Source organism: Helobdella robusta (assembly GCF_000326865.2).
Source record: "Helobdella robusta unplaced genomic scaffold HELROscaffold_11, whole genome shotgun sequence".
NCBI lineage: Eukaryota > Metazoa > Annelida > Clitellata > Rhynchobdellida > Glossiphoniidae > Helobdella > Helobdella robusta.
In genome coordinates this window covers 3685175-3705902 of record NW_008703617.1, presented here as the reverse complement: position 1 = coordinate 3705902, position 20728 = coordinate 3685175, and the positions used below count along the sequence as shown (strand labels likewise).

Sequence of the window (20728 nt, the reverse complement as noted above, 5' to 3'; positions counted from 1 at the left end):
AAATCCTCTTTTTGAGTTAGTAATTTAAACATTTTAAATTTACCAAATTGTAGGCCTAGTTATTTATCTTTAATTTATTTTTATTTAACATTTGAAATGAATTAAATTAAAATTAAATTATTTACATCATTTTAATTTAATTAAAAATAATCAATTAAATTAATATTAAATGAATTTCTCTCTTTTCAATTAAATTTATTTTTATTACTGTTTGATTTTATTATTTTTTCATCATTACTATACTAAAAAATATTTCCTTTTCATTCAAAAGTCCAAAGAATCTAATCAGCAGTTATAGAACCCCTGATTACCTAACTGTCATACCAGAAGATACAGGCCTCATAACACTTCAGTTAGTAAAATTTAAAAATCAATCCAATAAAATTTATTTAATAATTGCATTAAAAATAATTATAAATTATTAATTTAATTTCAACTGAATTCCAATAGATTATTAGTAGATTAATTATATTTTTTTAATGAAATTTATTTATTTTTATATGACATAAATTTACATTTATAATATTTTTAGTGTTATACTATAAACAAATTTTTCCTCAGGCATAGATCAATGGATTTGAAAAGACGTAAAGTGGATAAAAACTACTTGAGGAAGAATTTGGAAAAGTGCAAGTACATTCTGTCAGATGCGCCTTGGGTTTGTGAAATTTCAACTTTTCTTTTGGAAAATTATTGAATCTTGTTCAGAAAATTATGATTTATTATTCTGCGATTAATCTTTTATACTTCTCTTTAGAAGACTGGTCCATTATTTTATTTAAATTATAATTAGTTAACCAATAGGCTGATTTGTGTGGAAATATAACATAAATCAGTTATTCTATACATAAACATTTTATTCTTTTATTTAAATTATTTTTTAATAATAAAAAAGTCAATTAATAATATTTTTTCTTGTTTTCCTAATCAGAAGCACAGTTTCCTGAACATTAACCCCGACATTATGAACAGCTGTCTTGTAAATAATAACACCAACACTAATGAAGTGATGGCCGATTTTGATAAAACTACCCCCGATAAAACCAAAGATCCTGTGTATAAAAAAATTAACATTGTTAACAATAATAATAATAACAATGATAATAATAATGATGATGAATATAATGATATAAACAGTGACAACAACTTCATCATTAATAATAGTAGTAATAGTAATAATTGTTATTATGACGATGACGATTATCACAATATTAATGTTAGTAATGTTAATTTACTCAATAACAATAATAATAATTCAATAGTAGATGATTTGATATGTAGCTGTGACAATAACGTCACGGAATTTATAGATATGGACGGCCTTGACTACAACGAGATCAACGACATTAAGGGTTTTAGTACCATCAATTCCTACATATTCAACTGCATCAACGACAATAACAATAATAATAATAATTATCTTAATGATATTACTGACGATGTTGTTGTTGATGATTGCGATAATAGAATGAAGAGCTTGAAAGATGACGGTGATTGCAATCAGAGTAGTGGTAATATTGAAAGGTTGAAAAGAGAAAAGAGAAACAATAAAATGAGAAAATCTCGAAAGAGAGTGGATAGAAATCTCAAAAGTGGTGATGGTGATGTGGATAAAAAGAAACTTAAATTGCAAAAAGTAGCATACCCTGATGTCCTACTTACTGTTCATGTCTTCAGGCCATATAAGAAGAATAAAGTTAGTGTAGATTAATTTTATTACTCATTCTTTTAAGAATATTATAATTTTGGCTATTATTTAATATCTAGAGTTTATTTCTTTAATTATTTTCGTTTTTTATGTTATGTATATATTCATACACTCATACACTCACAAACAAACAAACAAACTGTACAAACATGCATATGTTTCATATAAACAAAAATACATAGCTACCTATACATACACAAACACATCAATACATTTTCAACAAACATACATATGTACCCTTATTTAGAAGCAAATTCTAGAACAAGAGTTCAACACTTTGGGTTCAAATTACTTGACCCAGTTAAGGGACAAAATATATTGCTCATCTGACCTAGTTGTCAATGAGGATTACAAATTTGACCCAGACGCCCCAATTTCAACCACAACAAAAGTAAGAGTGACAAATTTTTGTGGTGACGATGATGATTATGATCCTCATGATTCCAATAGGGGATGGTGATGATTAGTTTTGCCATGATGATCGTTGATCGTTGTGATGATGTGATGGCGTGCTTGTATTATGTGCTGTGATGATGATTGCTTGAATATGATTGATTTCGGTGATTGTGTGTGATGATGATTATTATCATTTTTTGATGAAAATCATTTTTTCACAACTCAGGATATTTACAAGTCTGGCTTCCTGTTCATTGAAGGAACTTTTTACAATGACTTTAGGCATGAAGGGTCTATTGACTATTCATTGTGGGTTTTTCATGTTTGTCTCTTTCATTCATGCAATCATTCGCTCGTTTACACGCTCCAATTATTCTTTCGTTTACTCTCTTCAATCATTCATTCATCTGTCTATCCACTCATTCATTAGTCACTTGTTCAACCATTCATTCACTAATTTATTAAATTATTGATAAAAATAATATATAAACTAATTACTAAATTATAATTTTTAGTAGGATGTTTAAAAATTAATTTTAAAAATAAAATAATTTTTCAGGAGTATGAAAGAGTGGGCAGAGGAGAGACCAGAGATTGTGGGCCCATTCAAGTACGAAAGTATGGATGGAGTCAAGTTCCTTGATTTAACCATAAGGATCGGCCAACCTTACCTATACATGCACCAGGGAAATTGTGAACACCTAATTATTTTCACTGATCTTAGGTTGTTGTTGTTGCTTTCTGTTGTTGTTATAATTATTGTTGTTATTTTATATTATTATTGTCGTTTTTTTTGTTTTTTCGTTGTTTTTATTACTATTTATTGATTAATTTAGCGTTACAAAATTTTGTTGGTCTTGTTCTTTTGGTCAATTGTTTATTGCTGGATGTTGGTCAGGGTGTTGTTTCGCCGATTTTGTTTTTTATTGTTGTTTTGGCTGTTTTAGTGTTGCTATAGAAAACAATAGATTATCAAATTTTTTTCAATCTAAAACTGACTGATTTAATTTTTTTCTTTCCTAGGATTTTAAGCCAGGACGAATGCGTGTACAAACTACCTTACCCACTTGAAACGTACAAGAGTAGTGAAAGAAAGATTATGTGCCGAGCTTGCTGCAGACGATTTGTTAAGTTAGTAACGTTTGTCGTTGTTGATTGTATGGTTTGATTGACTGGCCGATTAATTGATTGATTGATTGATGGGTGGATATACTTGGTTTATTGATGCATGAATGCATGACGTATATTGTTTGCTAAGCAAGTGGCTTTCTTTGGTTGGTTGATTGACAGTGATCTATCATCCACACACAAATTAGTTAACTGCACTAGCTACCATAATCACACTAATAGAAAATGATACGAATCACTAGTTACACACGTTACACTAACAGGTGGGTGGCTGTAAACAGTAAGTTATCTCCAGAGAATCCGTGTTTCTTCTGTGACATGTGCCTCAAAATGCTTCACTATGATGAAAATGGTCTTCTTATTGATGATACTGTTTCCATCTATCTATTTCCTGGAAGGGATGTTTGTTAGTGGGGCAAATAAAAAAGAAAGATGAAGAGAGAACGACGGATAGAAAGAGAGAGAAAGGGAGATGAAGGAAGAGAGTCTGAGAAACCTCATCTGAGCTATTCAATCTTATTGTTTTTTGTTAAGACATTATTTTAATTTTAAGTATTATCCAGAGTTTAGACTGTCTCATCTTTTGTTCAACATTTAACTGCATCTTATTAATTCTCTTATTGTTGTCTGTTTACCGAAAATAAAATTGAGAAAAGACTACTAGACGTTGTGCTATTGTTGTTATATAATTTTAATTTCACTAGAAACAAACAGATCTTACCAAGCTTTGTTATCATTTTGAGATTTATTATTTTCATTTAAAAAACACGACGACGCTCCGATTTGTTTTTAAATCATTCTCACAAATTAAAAAAATTGCAAGAAAAAATAGTCGGAAGTCAACAACGCTATATGCTTTACTTTATTTATAACTTTATTACTAATATGAAACAAACGTTAATACAAATCAGTCATTAGGAAACAACAGAAATTAACACAAATATTTTGACAGTACATGTCCAACCTACAAATATTTCATATTCTCTCTCTCTCTCTCTCTCTCTCTCTCTCTCTCTCTCATCTTTTCCCAAATAAACTTTTACCATCTACATTCATCGATTAGTGGATTATAAGAATACTCTTGAGGTGGAGTGATGGCAATGTCGATGTAGTCACCTATTTGGAAGTTTCGACTGGCCAGTGTAACATTATCATCAAGTCCTTTCTTTCCACTACAAGTACTGCCGATATCTCTGAATTTGTAAGCAGGTGATCTCGAGTCTGGGTACACGATACCAAAGTCAAAATAGGTTCCTTTAACTCTGGCTTCCTTGTTTACTTCTTTCACAAGGTTTGTTAGTTCTTTCAAAGTGGCGTCCAACCTATGAGACGTATGAATTTTAATTGTCAGCATTATTTTAGAAATAATTTTAAGATAATTATAATTAAAAAGTCAATTGAGTGTATTTGAGGATGTGATCTGAATTAAAATCATAAAACATCTAAGTTAAAAATGTAACAAGGAATTTATCACAGAAAGATGATACAGTGAACACAAAAACTTATACAGATTTGTTATTAAACTTTTATTAAAAGTTTAAACTTTAAAAATTACCATGTATAGACTTGTAGTTCGTTCATAGGTGTCTTGCCTCTGGAATATTCAGTGAGTTGGTTGTGACGGCCAGTGTTACAAAACACACGCAGCAATAGTGGACATGTCTGATTGCAAAATAAAAAGATATTTAAATTAAGTAAGTTGTAATCATTAGAGCACAAATAAACTTTTCCAAACTATTTTAATTATTATGTATATATATAATTATAATATATATAATATCAATGACAATGGCCACAATATGACATAATTATCAAAAATTCATACATTCATTTCATAAGTAAAATATAATATGATTATATTTCGTGATATTGCCATTTAATTTTTAATTATTTTTCGTTTTATTTAATTTAACAATTATTATTTGGTAACAAGATTTCAGAATTGTTGAATACATAAAAATAATTGATTTTAGAATTTAGACTAGCATTATTTCTCTTTACTAACCATGGCTTAACTTACTTTTTTGTAATTTTGAATTTATTTTTATTTTAAATTTTATATTAATGATAAATTTAATTAAGTTTTATTTTTAAAAGTTTAAAAAAACTATTAAATTGAACTTTACAAACAAGCAATTTTTCAAGAGTTATAAATAAAAAGTTCTAAATAAAATAAAAATAAAATTATGGACCTTCTCACGATCGACTCCCTTGTCTCTGGGGACAATTCCATTATTAATGAATTCCGGACCCTCCATATTTATATCATCTCGAAACATAATTTCATCAAAACTTACAATAAATAAATAAACTAAATAATTTAATAATAGTTTAATAACGTAAAATCGGTAAAATTTGATAATAATTTCAGCTAAAATTAAACAATTGCAATCCCTCTAGAACACCGCCGTCGATAATTTAAAAAAAAACAAGCATAGACGGGAAAACTATTTATCATATAGACAAAATTACAAAGAACAAATTTGGAAATCTTTTTCGACGTAGAATCAAGTATAAACGGCACCCTGGATACACTAATGATGCATCACTAACGATTGACATTCTTTTACGGACACACACACACAAACACAAATCCACACTCATACATATGCACATGTGAAGATAAACGCTAAACAATCAAGGTGAATTAAAATGTCGTTTTACAGTTTCAGAGTAACAAATTACTCCTCCATGATGAATTAACCGGTTAAATGATACAGCGAGAAAAGTTGACTGAATTATACTAAACCAAAAACCATTATGGCATAATAGGAAACTAAAATAGATAAAATACTCAAGAATAAAATAACAAAAAGTACCAAATAAATATCGATAAGCCCATTATTTAACTATTAATCATTAAAAATTAATCAATTGGAAATTATCGAAATCCAACTTAGTTATTCACTGAAATAATAACTTAATTATTTAGCAACTGAGTGGGATTGTGTTTGCAACTGTCTATAAAACATGTATCGTTGAACACAAACCAAAAGGATTAAATCATATAAGGTGTTAGCGAAAAAAATCTGAAGATACAATTTTAACATCATAATCGTGTGTAGATTTTTTTTCCTCTCTCTCTGATTGACTATGGTAAAAAAATGGTTGTTAATAATTCCTCAACCATCTAACAAAAACGATTTCTAATAATACACAAACAATTAATGTTCCTTCTTCAACCTTCTTTTCCCAAAAGGTCGACCTCTATTCCGTGCGGGGGATAGAACCTCAGGCAGGCACGAACGATGCGGATGGCAATGTTAGGTTCTTTGTTTGATTACGTAGTGTTGGATCTTGGTTGAGACATCTGACGCAGTACCAATCCATATCCCCTGGAGGTACATTACAAAGGCTAACACAAGTCCTAAAAAAGAAATCAAATATAATTTACATATTAAAGTGTTATGTCGATGAATGGAAGAGGTTTTAACAAAATGGTGACTCAATAAAATCTACCAATGATGCCACTCGTTGCATTTCTGACAGACGACCGCCGGAGATTTACCGTCGGAGAAACCACAACTCGGACAGATCCACTCTGATCGTCTATTTCGTCTCATTATTCTACTTGCTGTGCAAATCAGTGCAAATTTGTTCATACCACAAACTTTATTTGATATTTTTCGCAATATTTTTCTATTTTTAAAAAAGAAAATGTTTAAATTTGTAAAATAAACAATACATGCATTAATATCAGAAAAATATCAAATAAACATTTTTTAAAACAATTGAGATGAGTGTAGAGTACTAATAAAGAAGCACTGACTGAATACTAATGGCTAACTGATGAGGATAACGTTAACAATGTCATATCAAATTGATAACTTGTTAATCTGTAACACGAAACTCAGTATGTTTATAAAACGAACCAAGTGGAGTGAGACAACCTTCCAACGTTGAACTCCTAGTTTTTTTACTTGCATTTTGCTTGCATTCTTTGGCTGACTGCTTGCTGATCAGTGGTGTTAGATTTGCGGAAGAACGTGTTGATTGTGTATGAGAAGGAACAGACGTGACCTTAACATTACGTCTGCTACAGCGTGCCTCAACAGGGTTGGAACAATTCTTTTTATCCGATGTCCTAATTTTCCGCTTGCATGTGGAGCTTGTTGAGGCGACATCATATTTAAGAGCCAATGAAGATGGACCATTCAGAGATAGACTACTCAACGATGATATGGTAATTGGTGAGGAGTTGAACATTTGTTTGGCAGATGGAGAAGTGATGATTGGTGGCACGGATCTGCTGGATTGCTGCTGCTGAATGGTTTGAGAATTTGTGTAAGGCTTGGAAAGGCTTGGTGAATTTTCAAAGGATGTGACGGCTCTGTTGTTAATGTCATTAGACTTCGTTGTCATTATTCGATTATTTTAATTATAAAACATAACTAACAGCAGTTACTCAAAGCTAAAACGTTGAGTTTCTCAGTGTATAGAAAAACTTATAATAATAGTCCTAAATTAAACCATTATATATCTTTGATGTTTGAGCCACGTATTTGAAACGCCATCTGGCTTACTACATCATAAGAAAAAAGTTTCTCAGAATAAATTTCAGCTGCTAAAGATAGTCAAGAATTGAAAATTTAATATTTTAAAGCTATATTAACGTTTTAACAGGCTCCTTATGTGAGGAGGCTGGCATAATTCTCACAAGTTTAACAATCGGAGATAGTAATTTTCTGTTAACTTCACAGCTGTCGGCAACGCTAGTGCAGCTCTTACAGATTGTCCTGGACCCAACAACTACGCCACCAATTTTGAGAACGAGTTTTGAAATGGCTGTCTGATCTGACGCATCCTGGCATGGCAAGTAAAACTTATCAGGCATTAATAAGTATTGGAAATGTAAATGAAGTTTGAAAACCATGCTTAACAATTAAAATATAAAGAAGCAATCAACGAGATTTCATCGAGGAAATATAATTTAATTCGATTGAAACATTGAAACAAACAACTAAAATACAAACAAAAGATCAACTACTATGTGTGAACAATAAAAAAAGGAAACATCATTTTTAGGAGGGTCTTGAACTTCAGTAACATCAGTCTCATCGTGCGTCCTCTTTGTAGTCTTCTTCACCTTTACGCCAAGATGACCAGAAGACTTCCTCTGGTCACTGAAGATATTATACCTGCAGTTGTAGTAAAGTATCATCTCATTTGAAATAATTCGTTAGCTTACTTGAAGCGGCATCAAATTTTAGTAAAATTTAAAATGATACTGTAAAAAAACTGAATTATATTTTAATAGGTTGTTGTTTATACTGTGAAGATGGAGTAGTTTTCCTTAAATCACCGACTGCATTGTCATCTGCGCCAATAATAACTTGAGATGTTTTCTCATTAAGAGATCTTCTAGCAACATTGTCATCAGTGCTGTTACTAACGTACGATGAGCAGAATAGTTTCACGCCACCAAGTTTGATTGTAACCTTGCCAATGGATGATGACCGCCTGTATCTCGTTATCTGCAGTTGAGAAAAAAAAATTTAATGAAAATTCGAAAATATTGCAAATTTGAAATCTATGTCAATTTTTGAGAATGATGAAACAAAAGAATGAATGGAAAGCTAAAGCTGTGTACAGTTACACGGAGTTAACAGTATTAAACAAGCCATCAGAATGATAGCTATCATCTTAAGAGTTTTCTAAAAGTAAAAGATCAAAAAAGTTTCATTCGGTAGAATCAATAAGTCTTAATAAGTAAATTCTACCCTTGTTTTTTGCACTTTCACTATCTTTGCTATGCCACTAGCTGCTGCTGATGGCTTGAATGTTAGCTGAGGTGTTTGTGAAGTTGGATGTGGAATGAATGTAGAGGAAGGAATGAGACCTGGAATGAGTTTCAACTTTTTCCGAGAAAACTTTTTCATATCTTTTAGATTTGATGACAAAATATTGACAGGATGACGTTCAATGACAGGATGATGGTCATAATCTTTGCATGTAGGACCATCTTCATTAACATTCATCACCTTCTTGCCAGTAAGAAATTCTTCAAAAACTTTTCTACTGATTGTTAATGTTAAAGGTGGATATTGTTTCCGAAAGATGCATGTGCCATAGTAGTCAATGGGTTTGTTGGGGTCAAGTTTATGACCTGCTGACCTACCTGGGACGCTTGGTTTGAAATCTCCACACTGCAGGGCTAACCTGCTTAAGCTCCTCATCTTGTACTGACTTGCTGACGCTTCTGCCGGCAATTCTCTGAATAATTATTAAAATGACGATGGTGAATCTCAGTTACATGATGATAGTGAATGTTAGATACAATTACATCAGCCCCATTATTTGGAATAAAGATTGTTGCAAATAGTTTTGACATCAAATATAGAAATTCCTATCAATAAGCATTGTAGATAATATTAAATTACTATCAACATAACTATAAATTGTTGTCAATGTCAAAACAATGTCAAAACAACACAAACTGTCAAAAAAAATTGCCATTAATATAATGATAGGTTTGCTAAAACTTTGAAACAAATGATTAACTCCCATGATGAGAAATAATATTGAACCTAAACTTTCTGGCAGCATCAAGCCCATGAGCTGGAAAATGATTTCATATTCAAAATCACTTCACTTTAAAAATTTTAAATAATTTTACGAAACTTTAAATAAATATCTGAAAAAAATAAAATTATGTTTATTCTGGAAGGAAAAACATAATTAAAAAACATTTAATTAAAAATTCTCCATTCAACCAACCATTCAGTGAAATATATATTAAGCTACTTACATGTACAAAACCTGGGAGCTGGAAAATGTGGGACATCATGTGGCAGTGTGACAGGTTCATTCAATTTAAAGTACTCTTTCAGCTGATCAAATTGGATGTTGCATTTCAAAAATGCCAAATGCAAATTATTCAAAGTCAGTTCTGTTTGTTCAACTAAAGAAAAAATAAGTTGCAAAAGTAATGGCTCTATTTATACTAGATTGAAGGTTCTTATATTGATATATTAGGATAACATTCCACATTATGCTATGCAAAGATGAAATTTTAAAAAGATGAAACTGCAAAGATGATTGTACTATGAACAATTAATGAAATATTCAATACATACGCAAAATAACAAATACATTTTTAACTATTTTTAACTAACAAAGTAAAAATAATAAATTTACAAAAAACATTGATAAAAAAAGGTGTTAAAAAGGGTAAATTGTGAATTCTGAATGTAAAGTGTTATTGACAAATTGTGACTAATACATTGATCAGTATAAACTTTTGCACTGCCAGCCAGCATGAAGACATATGCTTCCAAAATTTGAGCCAGGACCCTGAGAGCAGACTGCTCTGCACGATCCCAACCTTGTTGCACGCACAGCTGCGCCACACACCGACGCAGGATCTCCCTTCGAAATACAATCATAGTAGTCATTTTTGTGTGGATTATCTGTTAAAAATCACAAATAAACATTTTCTACTCACAAAAAAATTTATGTTGCAGCATAATTTCTAGATTATTATCGTCTACTTTAAATAAAATTTAACTTTATTTTTAGACTAAAATAAAAAAAATTTAACTTAAAAAATTTTAAGTTAGTCTTTTAATCTTTTTTACTTTAAGTTTAAGTTAAATGTTAAACTAACTAACCGAAAGGTACCAAAAAATTTCTTGATCCGTATCATAACGTCTTTATTAAGATTAGACGAGAGTGGTGAAACATGAAAATTTACTAAAGACTGTTATAAATAATCGCAAAAACCAACTATTCAAACGACATTTTGCTTAATCCATTTCGCGATCAAAACGAAAAACGCGTGCCACCTAGAAACGAAAATTTTGACTTCAACTGAAATTAACTTTTAAAAATTTTTAGCGATGGACCATTAATTTATGGCTCTACAATGTAAAATTATATACCCCTTAGAAAAAAATACACTAGCACACCGACAAACAAAGCGACAAAATTCAAATACAGTGCAGTTCTTATAGGCTTATATTTATAAATATAACATACAAAAATATACATAATACATATAAATATCAATAACATATTAAATGTTATTAATACACTAATATAACAAAGAATCAGGCCAAAAAACTTAAAATTGCAAAATCACAAAGTATAACAAAACGAAATGAAATAATAAAATGTCAATAATATAATAATAACAAATTAATTATCAGGTCAAAAAACTTAAAAATTGCAAAATTACAAAGTAAAAAATAACAAACAGAAATAATAATGTCAACAATATACTAATAATAATTTAACAACAAATTAATAATCAGGCCAAAAAACTTAAAAATTGCAAAATTACAAAGTAAAAAAAAACAAGATGAAATAATAAGCACACATGGACATTCAACGAATAAAACTAATGAAAACATTTAAATAGCAAGTACTCAAAACAAGTGAAATGATTAAAAGAATAGTCAATCAGGCACTGTGTGTCTTTCATCTTTTCCAACGTTTTCATCTTTTTAGCTTCTGAAATATTATTAATACTAATATTATAATACATTTCATTTAATAATCATAAATTAATAAAATAAATTAAACTGTACTATTCATATCCATAAATGACAAATGTGACATGCATAAAACAACAATCAGTTTGCCTATATAAATCTTACAATAACTAACATTCATCCATAAATCTAAAAATATAAATGGTAATAGATAAAATTAGAAAACAAATAAAGAAACAACTAAATAAATAAATAATAATCTAGATTAACAAATAAATGAATGTCTTGGGTGAATTGATGTGATGCGTGAAACACAAACACAAAAAGATAACAGCAAAACAAAGTAACTAGAAAGAGAAACAAGAAATAGAAAAAAGATCTGATCCTCAACTACTTATAATCAATTGATTGCACTAAAACCCTAACCTACTTATAAACAATTGATTGAAACTCATCTTACTTATATTCAATTAGCTTACCTAAAAGCTCAGTTTTCCCTAAGAGTAAGAATGACAATAGAAAAAAACACAAAACATAAAAACAAAGCAAAAACACAGTTGACGAGTAATGCATGTTGTGTACATATGTGTGAGTGAATTATAATGATGTAATCATATTAAACACAAGTGTTAGTAAAGCTAAAACTGCAAAGAAACAAACTACGAAAAATTGAACTAAGAAAACTTTGAAATAATTTTTGCAATTATCAAATATCATTTATAAAATCAGCAGAAGCAACTACATTCGCAAATTCACACAAATCAACACAATTAACATGTCAGAAAAAAGAAATCACAATTAATACATTCAATTCACGAAAACTTATCTTTTCAATCTTCCTCCTCCTCTTTTTTTTCTTCATAATCTTTTGCATCATCTTTGCATCTTAAGAAATATCAATATAATAATATTTTACAATTCAAATTTATAGATTACAACACATGCATCCTTGAACGAGCACAATATTATCATTCATATACAATTGCCATGAAATTAGTATTATTTTCTTTGGGCACAACTATGTACGAATATATATACATGAAGCATATGCAGTTTTATTTAAGCTTACAAGTGTTATATATATATATATATATATATATATATATATATATATAATTTTTTAATACTTATGATAATTGATTGTATAAAATATAATATTAACACTTATATTTCAATTTGTATAATTATAATTTATATATAAATTACAAAATTATATATATATATATATTATTGATGAAAATTACAGCATGTTTCGCGTTAGATATTTGTTAGATGTTAGGCGTTAGAGATTGACTGGAACATGAACTTAAAACTAACGTCGAACATGCTGTGATTTTAATCAATAATTGCATTTCTGACAGTCTTAATATATATATTATATATACATATATTATATTATATATATATATACATTTATTATATTATATTATATATATATATATATATATATTAAAATCACTAACTAGTGCAAATCCTTAATAAATGGAGTCATGTGATCAAAACTTTGAAATTTTGTGTATATATATATATAATTTATTTATTAATTATATTATAAATAATTTAATCTATCATCTTAATATATAAGCTTAAAATCCATTTTAATTAACTTATGTAAACATTACTTCTAAATTTTATCCGTTAACACTTAATTTGACTTTTGGCATTTGGTTACTATAATCACAATATTTACAAATGTATTTTAAACTGTATTTCATTTCACACTAGTGATGGCAATTTTCCCCAAAAAAGCTAATTTTATGGTCTTATAGGTATATATAAATATATATAATGCTTTATATACTAATATTTGTTCTAAAAGGCTTATATAAAGTATAAATGCGCTTCTTGTATGCTTAAAACAGGCACATATACTTTTTATATGCTCCATACAAACTTATTTATGCTTTATAATGTTCATAAATGCTTTAATATATATATATAATATATATATATATATTATATATATATATATATATATATATATATATATGTATTCACACACGTCGAATACAGTTATATACCTTTTTTTATAAGCTAATGTCATATATAAGAGATATATACGCTCTACATAGTTATGTATGGTTTGTATTATATATATATATATATGTATTCACACACGTCGAATAGTTATATACCTTTTTTTTTATAAGCTAATGTCATATATAAGAGATATATACGCTCTACATAGTTGTGTATGCTTTGTATTATATATATATTAAAATATGTGTTATATCAACTTGTATATTCATTATATACGCTCATGGACGCTGTACATTTTATATATGGTTATATTAGTTATATGTAATTATATATGCTATATATATATATATATATATATAGTTAAATAGACTTATATGCTTAATAGAAGGTTTTATATGATTTTATATGATTTACATAAGCTCATACATACTAATAACAGCCATCTAACCCGGGTGCAGACTTCTTAACACCGTTTTTATCTGTGTTCCTTCGAGGTCCTTCCTCTTCTTCATTTTCTTCAGCTTAGCGAACGTTATTAATGTTGGTATTATAAAAATTCATGTTTTTCAATCAAACAAACAATTTGCGACTAAACAAAAAACAAACCACCACAATTCCACCCAACCCAACTAACCGGGCCCAGGCTCCCCCCGTTACTGTCTTTATCCTCATCTCTGTGTCTATCTTGTGCCCTTCTTCGTTGTTGTTGTTGCTCCTTCAGACAATTTCCATAAGGTTCAGACGAGGCTTGAGCCAATTAGCGATCGCCGTCGGGTTTCGCCACAAGTCTATTGCGGTGAGAATCGTTAAAGTTGCTGGCCAGATGAAACAATAGGGAACGTCGTCCACATGCGAAAGCCAGTGAAGGCAGTTAGTGTCTATGCCGCTGTGGATTTTTCTCTAGTAGCTGCCGAGGAAGAAACAATGGCCAGATTGAAGTTGAACCAGAGTTCTTCTTGTTGCTTGGGCAAAAGTTTTTTCTGAGCCATCTATTGAGGGCATTGGTGGAGGCCATCTATTGTGTAACACAGGGGCATGGTATGACTCTATGGCGGACTTGACAGCCATGCCATGTAATGAACATCAAGCAGCTTTTAGTGTAGTACAGCTTTCGAACATCGGCATGACGAGTTGTACTGTTTAGATCCATTTCGACGTCAGCGTGGTTTTCTTTCATTACCCGAGGTGGATGTTCTTGGGTAACGAGAGCATGACATGGATGTTGAGGATCGTAGCATTGTGCGAAAAATTGTCATTCCTCGTTTTTTTCATCTTCTTCAGCCTAGGACGTTATTGATATCAGTATACTATGATTCATGTTTTTCAATCAAACAAACAAAACGTGGCTAAACAAAAAACAAACGACAACAAAATACAAATCCACCATACTAACGAGGACAAAGACTCCCCCCGACAACCTCTTTATCTGTGTGTCCAACCTGTGTTCTTCATCTTCCTCAGCCGAGGGAATGTTATTGATGTTAGTAAAATACAATTCATGTTTTTCAATCAAACAAAAAATTTGCTACTAAACAAAAATACACGCAACTAACCATGGCCCAGGCTCCCCCCAAACAAAGTCTTTATCTTTATCTGTGTATCCACCATGTGTCCTTCATCTTCTTCAGCCTAGGGAATGTTATTAATGTTAGTATAATACAATTCATGTTTTTCAATCAAACAAAAAATTCGCTATTAAACAAAAATACACGCAACTAACCATGGCCCAGGCTCCCCCCAAACAAAGTCTTTATCTTCATCTGTGTATCCACCCTGTGTCCTTCATCTTCTTCAGCCTATGTTATTAATGTTAGTACAAAAAATCTCTTTCAATAAAACTAAAAAACCGCTACCAAGCAATAAAAACAAAACAAAAATACAGGTAACTAACCAAGGCCCAGGCTCCCCCCAAACACAGTCTTTATCTTCATTTTTGTGTCCATCCTGTGTCCTTCATCTTCTTCATCCTAGGGAATTTTATTAATGTTAGTATAATACAATTCTTGTTTTTCAATCAAACAAAAACTCGCTACTAAACAAAAATACACGCAACTATGGCCCAGGCTCCCCCCAAATAAAGTTTTTATCTTCATCTGTGTGTCCATCCTGTGTCCTTCATCTTCTTAGTAATAATAAGTAACGAATATCTAGAAATAATAAATAACAAGCCAAAGCATAGTAATAACAAGTAACGAATATTTAGAAATAATAAATAACAAGCCAAAAGTAACAAATATTTTTAACTAATCTAACAACTGTATATAAATTTATATAACCGCGCAACTCTATATAAATTTATATAACCGAGCGACTTTATATAATCGCACTAAACTATATAACTTTATATAAATGCGCAAATCTATATAACCATGTATATAACCGAGTAAATCTATATAACCGGGCAAATCTATATAACCGGGCAAATCTATATAACCGAGCAAATCTATATAACCGAGCAAATCTATATAAACGCGCAAATCTATATAACCGGGCAAACATATATAGCCGAGCAAATCTATATAGCCGAGCAAATCTATATAACCGAGCAAATCTATATAACCGGGCAAATCTATACAAACGCGCAAATCTATATAACCGAGCAAATCTATATAACCGAGCAAATCTATATAAACGCGCAAATCTATATAACCGGCAAGTCTATATAAACGCGCAAACCTATATAAACGCGCAAATCTATATAGCCGAGCAAATCTATATAGCCGAGAAAATCTATATAGCCGAGCAAATCTATATAACCGAGCAAATCTATATAACCGAGCAAATCTATATAAACGCGCAAATCTATATAACCGAGCAAATCTATATAAACGCGCAAATCTATATAACTGAGCAAATCTATAAAACCGGGCAAATCTATAAAACCGGGCAAATCTATAAAACCGAGCAAATCTATATAACCGGCAAGTCTATATAAACGCGCAAACCTATATAAACGCGCAAATCTATATAGCCGAGCAAATCTATATAGCCGAGCAAATCTATATAGCCGAGAAAATCTATATAGCCGAGCAAATCTATATAACCGAGCAAATCTATATAACCGAGCAAATCTATATAACTGGGCAAATCTATAAAACCAGGCAAATCTATAAAACCGAGCAAATCTATATAATTTTATATAATTATATATAACAACTACTAATTTGTGCAAATCTATATAATTCTCTGAAAAATTAACAATAAAAATAATATTATACAATTCATTTTTTCAATAAACCAACAATTCGCTAGTACAACAATCAACGTACAAAAAGACATTAAACTTACTAAGCCCAAACCCCCACCACCACCGGCTATTTCTTTATCTGTGTGTCCTCTTCCTCTTCTTCACTTACGTGTCTTCTCCATCATCTTCTTCATTCCTATCTTCATTATTCTAGAGAAAACTGAATTCAATATATTTTGAATTTTGCAAAAAGTGCAGGGAATGAAGAAACTAATGCATGTGCTGACCCCCTTAACTACTATCATGCAAATGGAACCCAAATTCAAAATAACGAAAACTAATAAAATTCATCAGAAATCTTTTCCAAATGATAACTAAATAAGTAAGACAAGACAATCCACAAATGAAGAAATTAGATGAAAGGAGCTGATTAATAGACGTTTTGAAATGACCATAAGTCTCCAGGAATTATTAATATTATATTGATATTGTCCAATTCATAATTATAAATTAATACACACATATTCTTGGAACAACACAAAATTATCATTCATAAAATTAACCTGTAATTATCATTTTTTTGCTCAAAATAACATCCAAATTCACAAACAAAACATACCATTCGACAGCAACCAAATCCTCATCTCTTTGAAAAGCATTTGAAGTGGAACTCATCCTAGGCATTCTGACACCTAGCACTGAGCTACGGGTACAAATGAAATCAAGTAGCAGTAGTAGTAGTATTGGTAGTACTAACAATAGTAGTGACAAAAGTATTGTAATAATTCTAATAATATTATTATTATTAAACAATACAAATTAATAAATTAGACATATAACTTACAGTGGAACTTGAAGTTGTAGCAAAGATGATTCAGGTTTTAGCTGCAGCGCCAGATCATGAAAATCCGCCAAATGAACTGTTAAGTTAAATGTTAAAGGAACTATTAAAGGACTAATCTTATGGCAACTACAAAGCCAAAAAAAATGAAAATGATAGAAAGATGAGTTTAAAATAGTTACAAGTTGAATTATATATTTAATTTTACTTTTAAATCCAGTTAAATTATGAGTCAAGAAGATGTTTGTTTAAATTTAAATCATTAATAAGCAATTCAAAAGCTATGTATTGTTTCTTCTCAAGACTTGATTATGCATGTCTATGTACTCTGTATTAGACTATTAGATGATAATATTAATTGAAGTGAAAAATATTTCTTTGCAAACAAACTTTTTTTCTTTTTTATTCACTAGAGTAAGAATTCATGAAAAAGTTCACATTTTTTCAAAATACTAGTAAAAATTGCTGAATGCCTTACAACTTTTCTTTGTCAATAAGTTTAGCTTAACATTTAGTTTAGTTTAGCCATTTGCTTTTTGTTTGAACATTAGGCTGGAAAGAGAACTTAAAATAATGGATTGAAATAAATAATAGATTGTCGAGCAGACGTCGCAGTTTCCGTTTTTATTTGTAGCGCCATTACACTGAAAACATGAAAATGGTGTTGGGTTTAGTACTTTAGTTAGAGTTTAATTAAACTTTAAAAAAGCTAAAATTCATGTTGCACGTTATTGTACAATATGGATTGCTAACTCAAATCTTATAAAAATAGAATTTTAAGAAGCATAATCATAATACTAAAAAACTAATTTTCATTATCGAATTTTAAAACCTTATAATATAATTTATATATCGCCGTAGCGAATTTTAATGAATCAGCTCGGCAAAAGTCGCCAAATACAAATAAACTGCTGCTGAAAGTCTCAAATGCTCTAAATACAAACTTAAAGTCATAAAATTTTATTTATGAATCACATTCAATGAAAAATATATCGATACTAGTCGTCAAGACTTAGTTTGACAAAATGGCGACTGACGCTCATGTCGAAGACTAAAACTTATTTAACTACTACAAGCTAAAATCGGCAAAATTTTTATTAACAAACTATAATAAATCATGAAAATTGAATTTGCAATAAGTTTCTCAAGATAATTTTATATAAAAAAAAGCATCAAATACCAAATTCTTCTTGAGAAAATCATTGGCGTCAGGCGTGCCCTCACAAAACTACGTTCGGTGCCAAGCGTCCTGAGAAGAGTTTCTATTTTTAGACATGGAGCGTTTTCGCAAGCGCATTTTAAGCGGTAAAATGCGCTTTATTTGAATTTGTAAATGACGATAACAATTTTGATATATATTATTTAATATATACACATATATTTAGAATTATATATATATATATATGTTTGTATATTTGTATATATATCATTATATTTTAAATTTGATAACAAATATGATCTTTAGAAAAAAATGTAAATTTTTATAATACATAATATAAATAATATATTTTTTCTATCCTTTAATAAAATATAATAAATGGCTTAATTTTCTGTGGCCTTGTTCATTTAGCCGGGTTTTCTTGCGAATAAAAAAAATTTCAGTTTATTAGTCGATTATTCTACTTTCTGCATATATAATTCAGTGGTGAACCAATGAGTTAAATATTCAATGGTATACCATTGAATTTTAAATTTATTCAAGTTCAGAATATGTACTGCATTCGTGTATGGCTTAAACCGAACCATTGTACATCAAAATGTGTATGTCATAGCAAAAAGCTAGTAATTTCTCTTGGAATGTTTTCTTGAATTTGTTTCAACAAAAAATTAGATAGAAAATGTAGGGCTTTCATCTTTTTGACTATGTTTTGCAATAGACATTATATACTTAGAATAACAATCATGTCGTTAACACATCTTTATCAAAAGAATTTTTACTTTCCAAGGTTAGAAATAAGATTAATATACATTTAAAACACCAAACAAGTGTATCAGCGCGGCAATGCCAATAAGGAGTGCAATCGTGGAGAATGATGAAAACATTATATATTTTTTATTTCGATAAGTTCAATAAATTCAAACTTAAATTTCTAACTCAACTAAATCTCTGGTATAATTCATGATTCATCCATTCTCATAAATACACTTGAAAATCTTTGGCAAACGTTTGATTCAACAAACCCAAAGACATTTCAAATTCATCAGAACTAGTTTGATAAAATCAGATTCTATTAAAATTATGCGTTATGTGTTTTTCTTGAAATTAAATATTGATAATTTCAAACGGCATTTCAATTAGAAAACTTTTAGATGATGACAATTGATAACAAAGAAACCATCTTCAACATGCACTTTCTTTTGCCAACAATTCAATTGAGAAAAAACTCCTCATCAATATTGCATTGGCAGACCTCGCACCCATCCACTATTTTGTAGCCACTCATACAGAACATTCTGCAAAGGACCTTCCTACAACCAGAAAACGGCCAACCATCCTTGATAATTCCACATGAAGCTGCAAAAGATTATTAAAATATTTCAATTTCTAAATATTTCAAAAAATAAACTTTCCCGTGCGGATCAATCAGCAATCATTCAGTTAATATGAATATAAAACACATTCATTTGAAATAGTTATTCAGTAAGTAAACGTAGAACCCATCCACACGAAAGTTATACCAGTAGGTAAGCGTAAATCGCATTCATATGAAACTAATATAAATAAATAATGAATCTAATAAAGTATACAACAAACATATCTGCACTAGAACAGCGAGAGCTAGGAAGACCAGCAAAAATTTCTTCATCCCCGATCAAATACGGTTCAACACTTTGCAGGGCTAACTATTTTTCTCAAGAGATATCAATAATGCCCTTTGCAAACTTTTTATAGACACGCACGCACACAAACACATATATTTATAATATACATACAATGATATATGCACATATATAATGTTGATAAGTATATTTTTTTCAAGCATATATTTAAATGAATTACTCTCTCNAATTTTTAATCGCGTTGACATTTAATTCAATGACATTCTCTAGCATAT

At 29.9% G+C, this 20728-nt stretch overlaps 7 protein-coding genes across 7 annotated transcripts in view; 2 read left to right on the top strand and 5 right to left on the bottom strand.

The window, feature by feature from the left end:
• Positions 1-1985: 1985 nt before the first annotated feature.
• HELRODRAFT_137173 (hypothetical protein) lies at positions 1986-2829 on the top strand (the record flags this gene model as incomplete). Its single annotated transcript, XM_009012978.1, has 3 exons — positions 1986-2099; positions 2331-2413; positions 2664-2829. Coding segments are annotated over 3 exons (363 nt in total), but the record flags the coding sequence as incomplete, so codon positions are not given.
• A 1442-nt stretch (positions 2830-4271) lies between these two features.
• HELRODRAFT_72262 (hypothetical protein) lies at positions 4272-4897 on the bottom strand (the record flags this gene model as incomplete). Its single annotated transcript, XM_009012977.1, has 2 exons — positions 4272-4554; positions 4788-4897. Coding segments are annotated over 2 exons (393 nt in total), but the record flags the coding sequence as incomplete, so codon positions are not given.
• A 1605-nt stretch (positions 4898-6502) lies between these two features.
• On the bottom strand, positions 6503-6771 carry HELRODRAFT_128334 (hypothetical protein; the record flags this gene model as incomplete). Its single annotated transcript, XM_009012976.1, has 2 exons — positions 6503-6599; positions 6692-6771. Coding segments are annotated over 2 exons (177 nt in total), but the record flags the coding sequence as incomplete, so codon positions are not given.
• Positions 6772-7835: 1064 nt separating this feature from the next.
• On the bottom strand, positions 7836-10626 carry HELRODRAFT_167466 (hypothetical protein; the record flags this gene model as incomplete). Its single annotated transcript, XM_009012975.1, has 6 exons — positions 7836-8036; positions 8247-8370; positions 8504-8706; positions 8953-9445; positions 9992-10133; positions 10455-10626. The coding sequence occupies 6 exons, from the start codon at positions 10624-10626 to the stop codon at positions 7836-7838; spliced, it is 1335 nt and encodes a 444-aa protein (XP_009011223.1).
• A 5479-nt stretch (positions 10627-16105) lies between these two features.
• Positions 16106-16327, top strand: HELRODRAFT_148289 (hypothetical protein; the record flags this gene model as incomplete). The annotated part of the gene is made up of 1 exon (XM_009012974.1): positions 16106-16327. A coding segment is annotated over one exon (222 nt), but the record flags the coding sequence as incomplete, so codon positions are not given.
• On the bottom strand, positions 16286-16764 carry HELRODRAFT_72433 (hypothetical protein; the record flags this gene model as incomplete). Its single annotated transcript, XM_009012973.1, has 2 exons — positions 16286-16428; positions 16590-16764. Coding segments are annotated over 2 exons (318 nt in total), but the record flags the coding sequence as incomplete, so codon positions are not given.
• Positions 16765-20041: 3277 nt separating this feature from the next.
• HELRODRAFT_190245 (hypothetical protein) overlaps positions 20042-20728 on the bottom strand; it is a gene marked incomplete at both ends in the record, with an annotated part of 16051 nt that continues 15364 nt past the window's right edge. The window contains one exon of the mRNA XM_009012972.1: positions 20042-20187. Within this exon, the coding sequence (XP_009011220.1) occupies positions 20042-20187 (146 nt within the window). The remainder of the gene's footprint in view (positions 20188-20728) is intronic.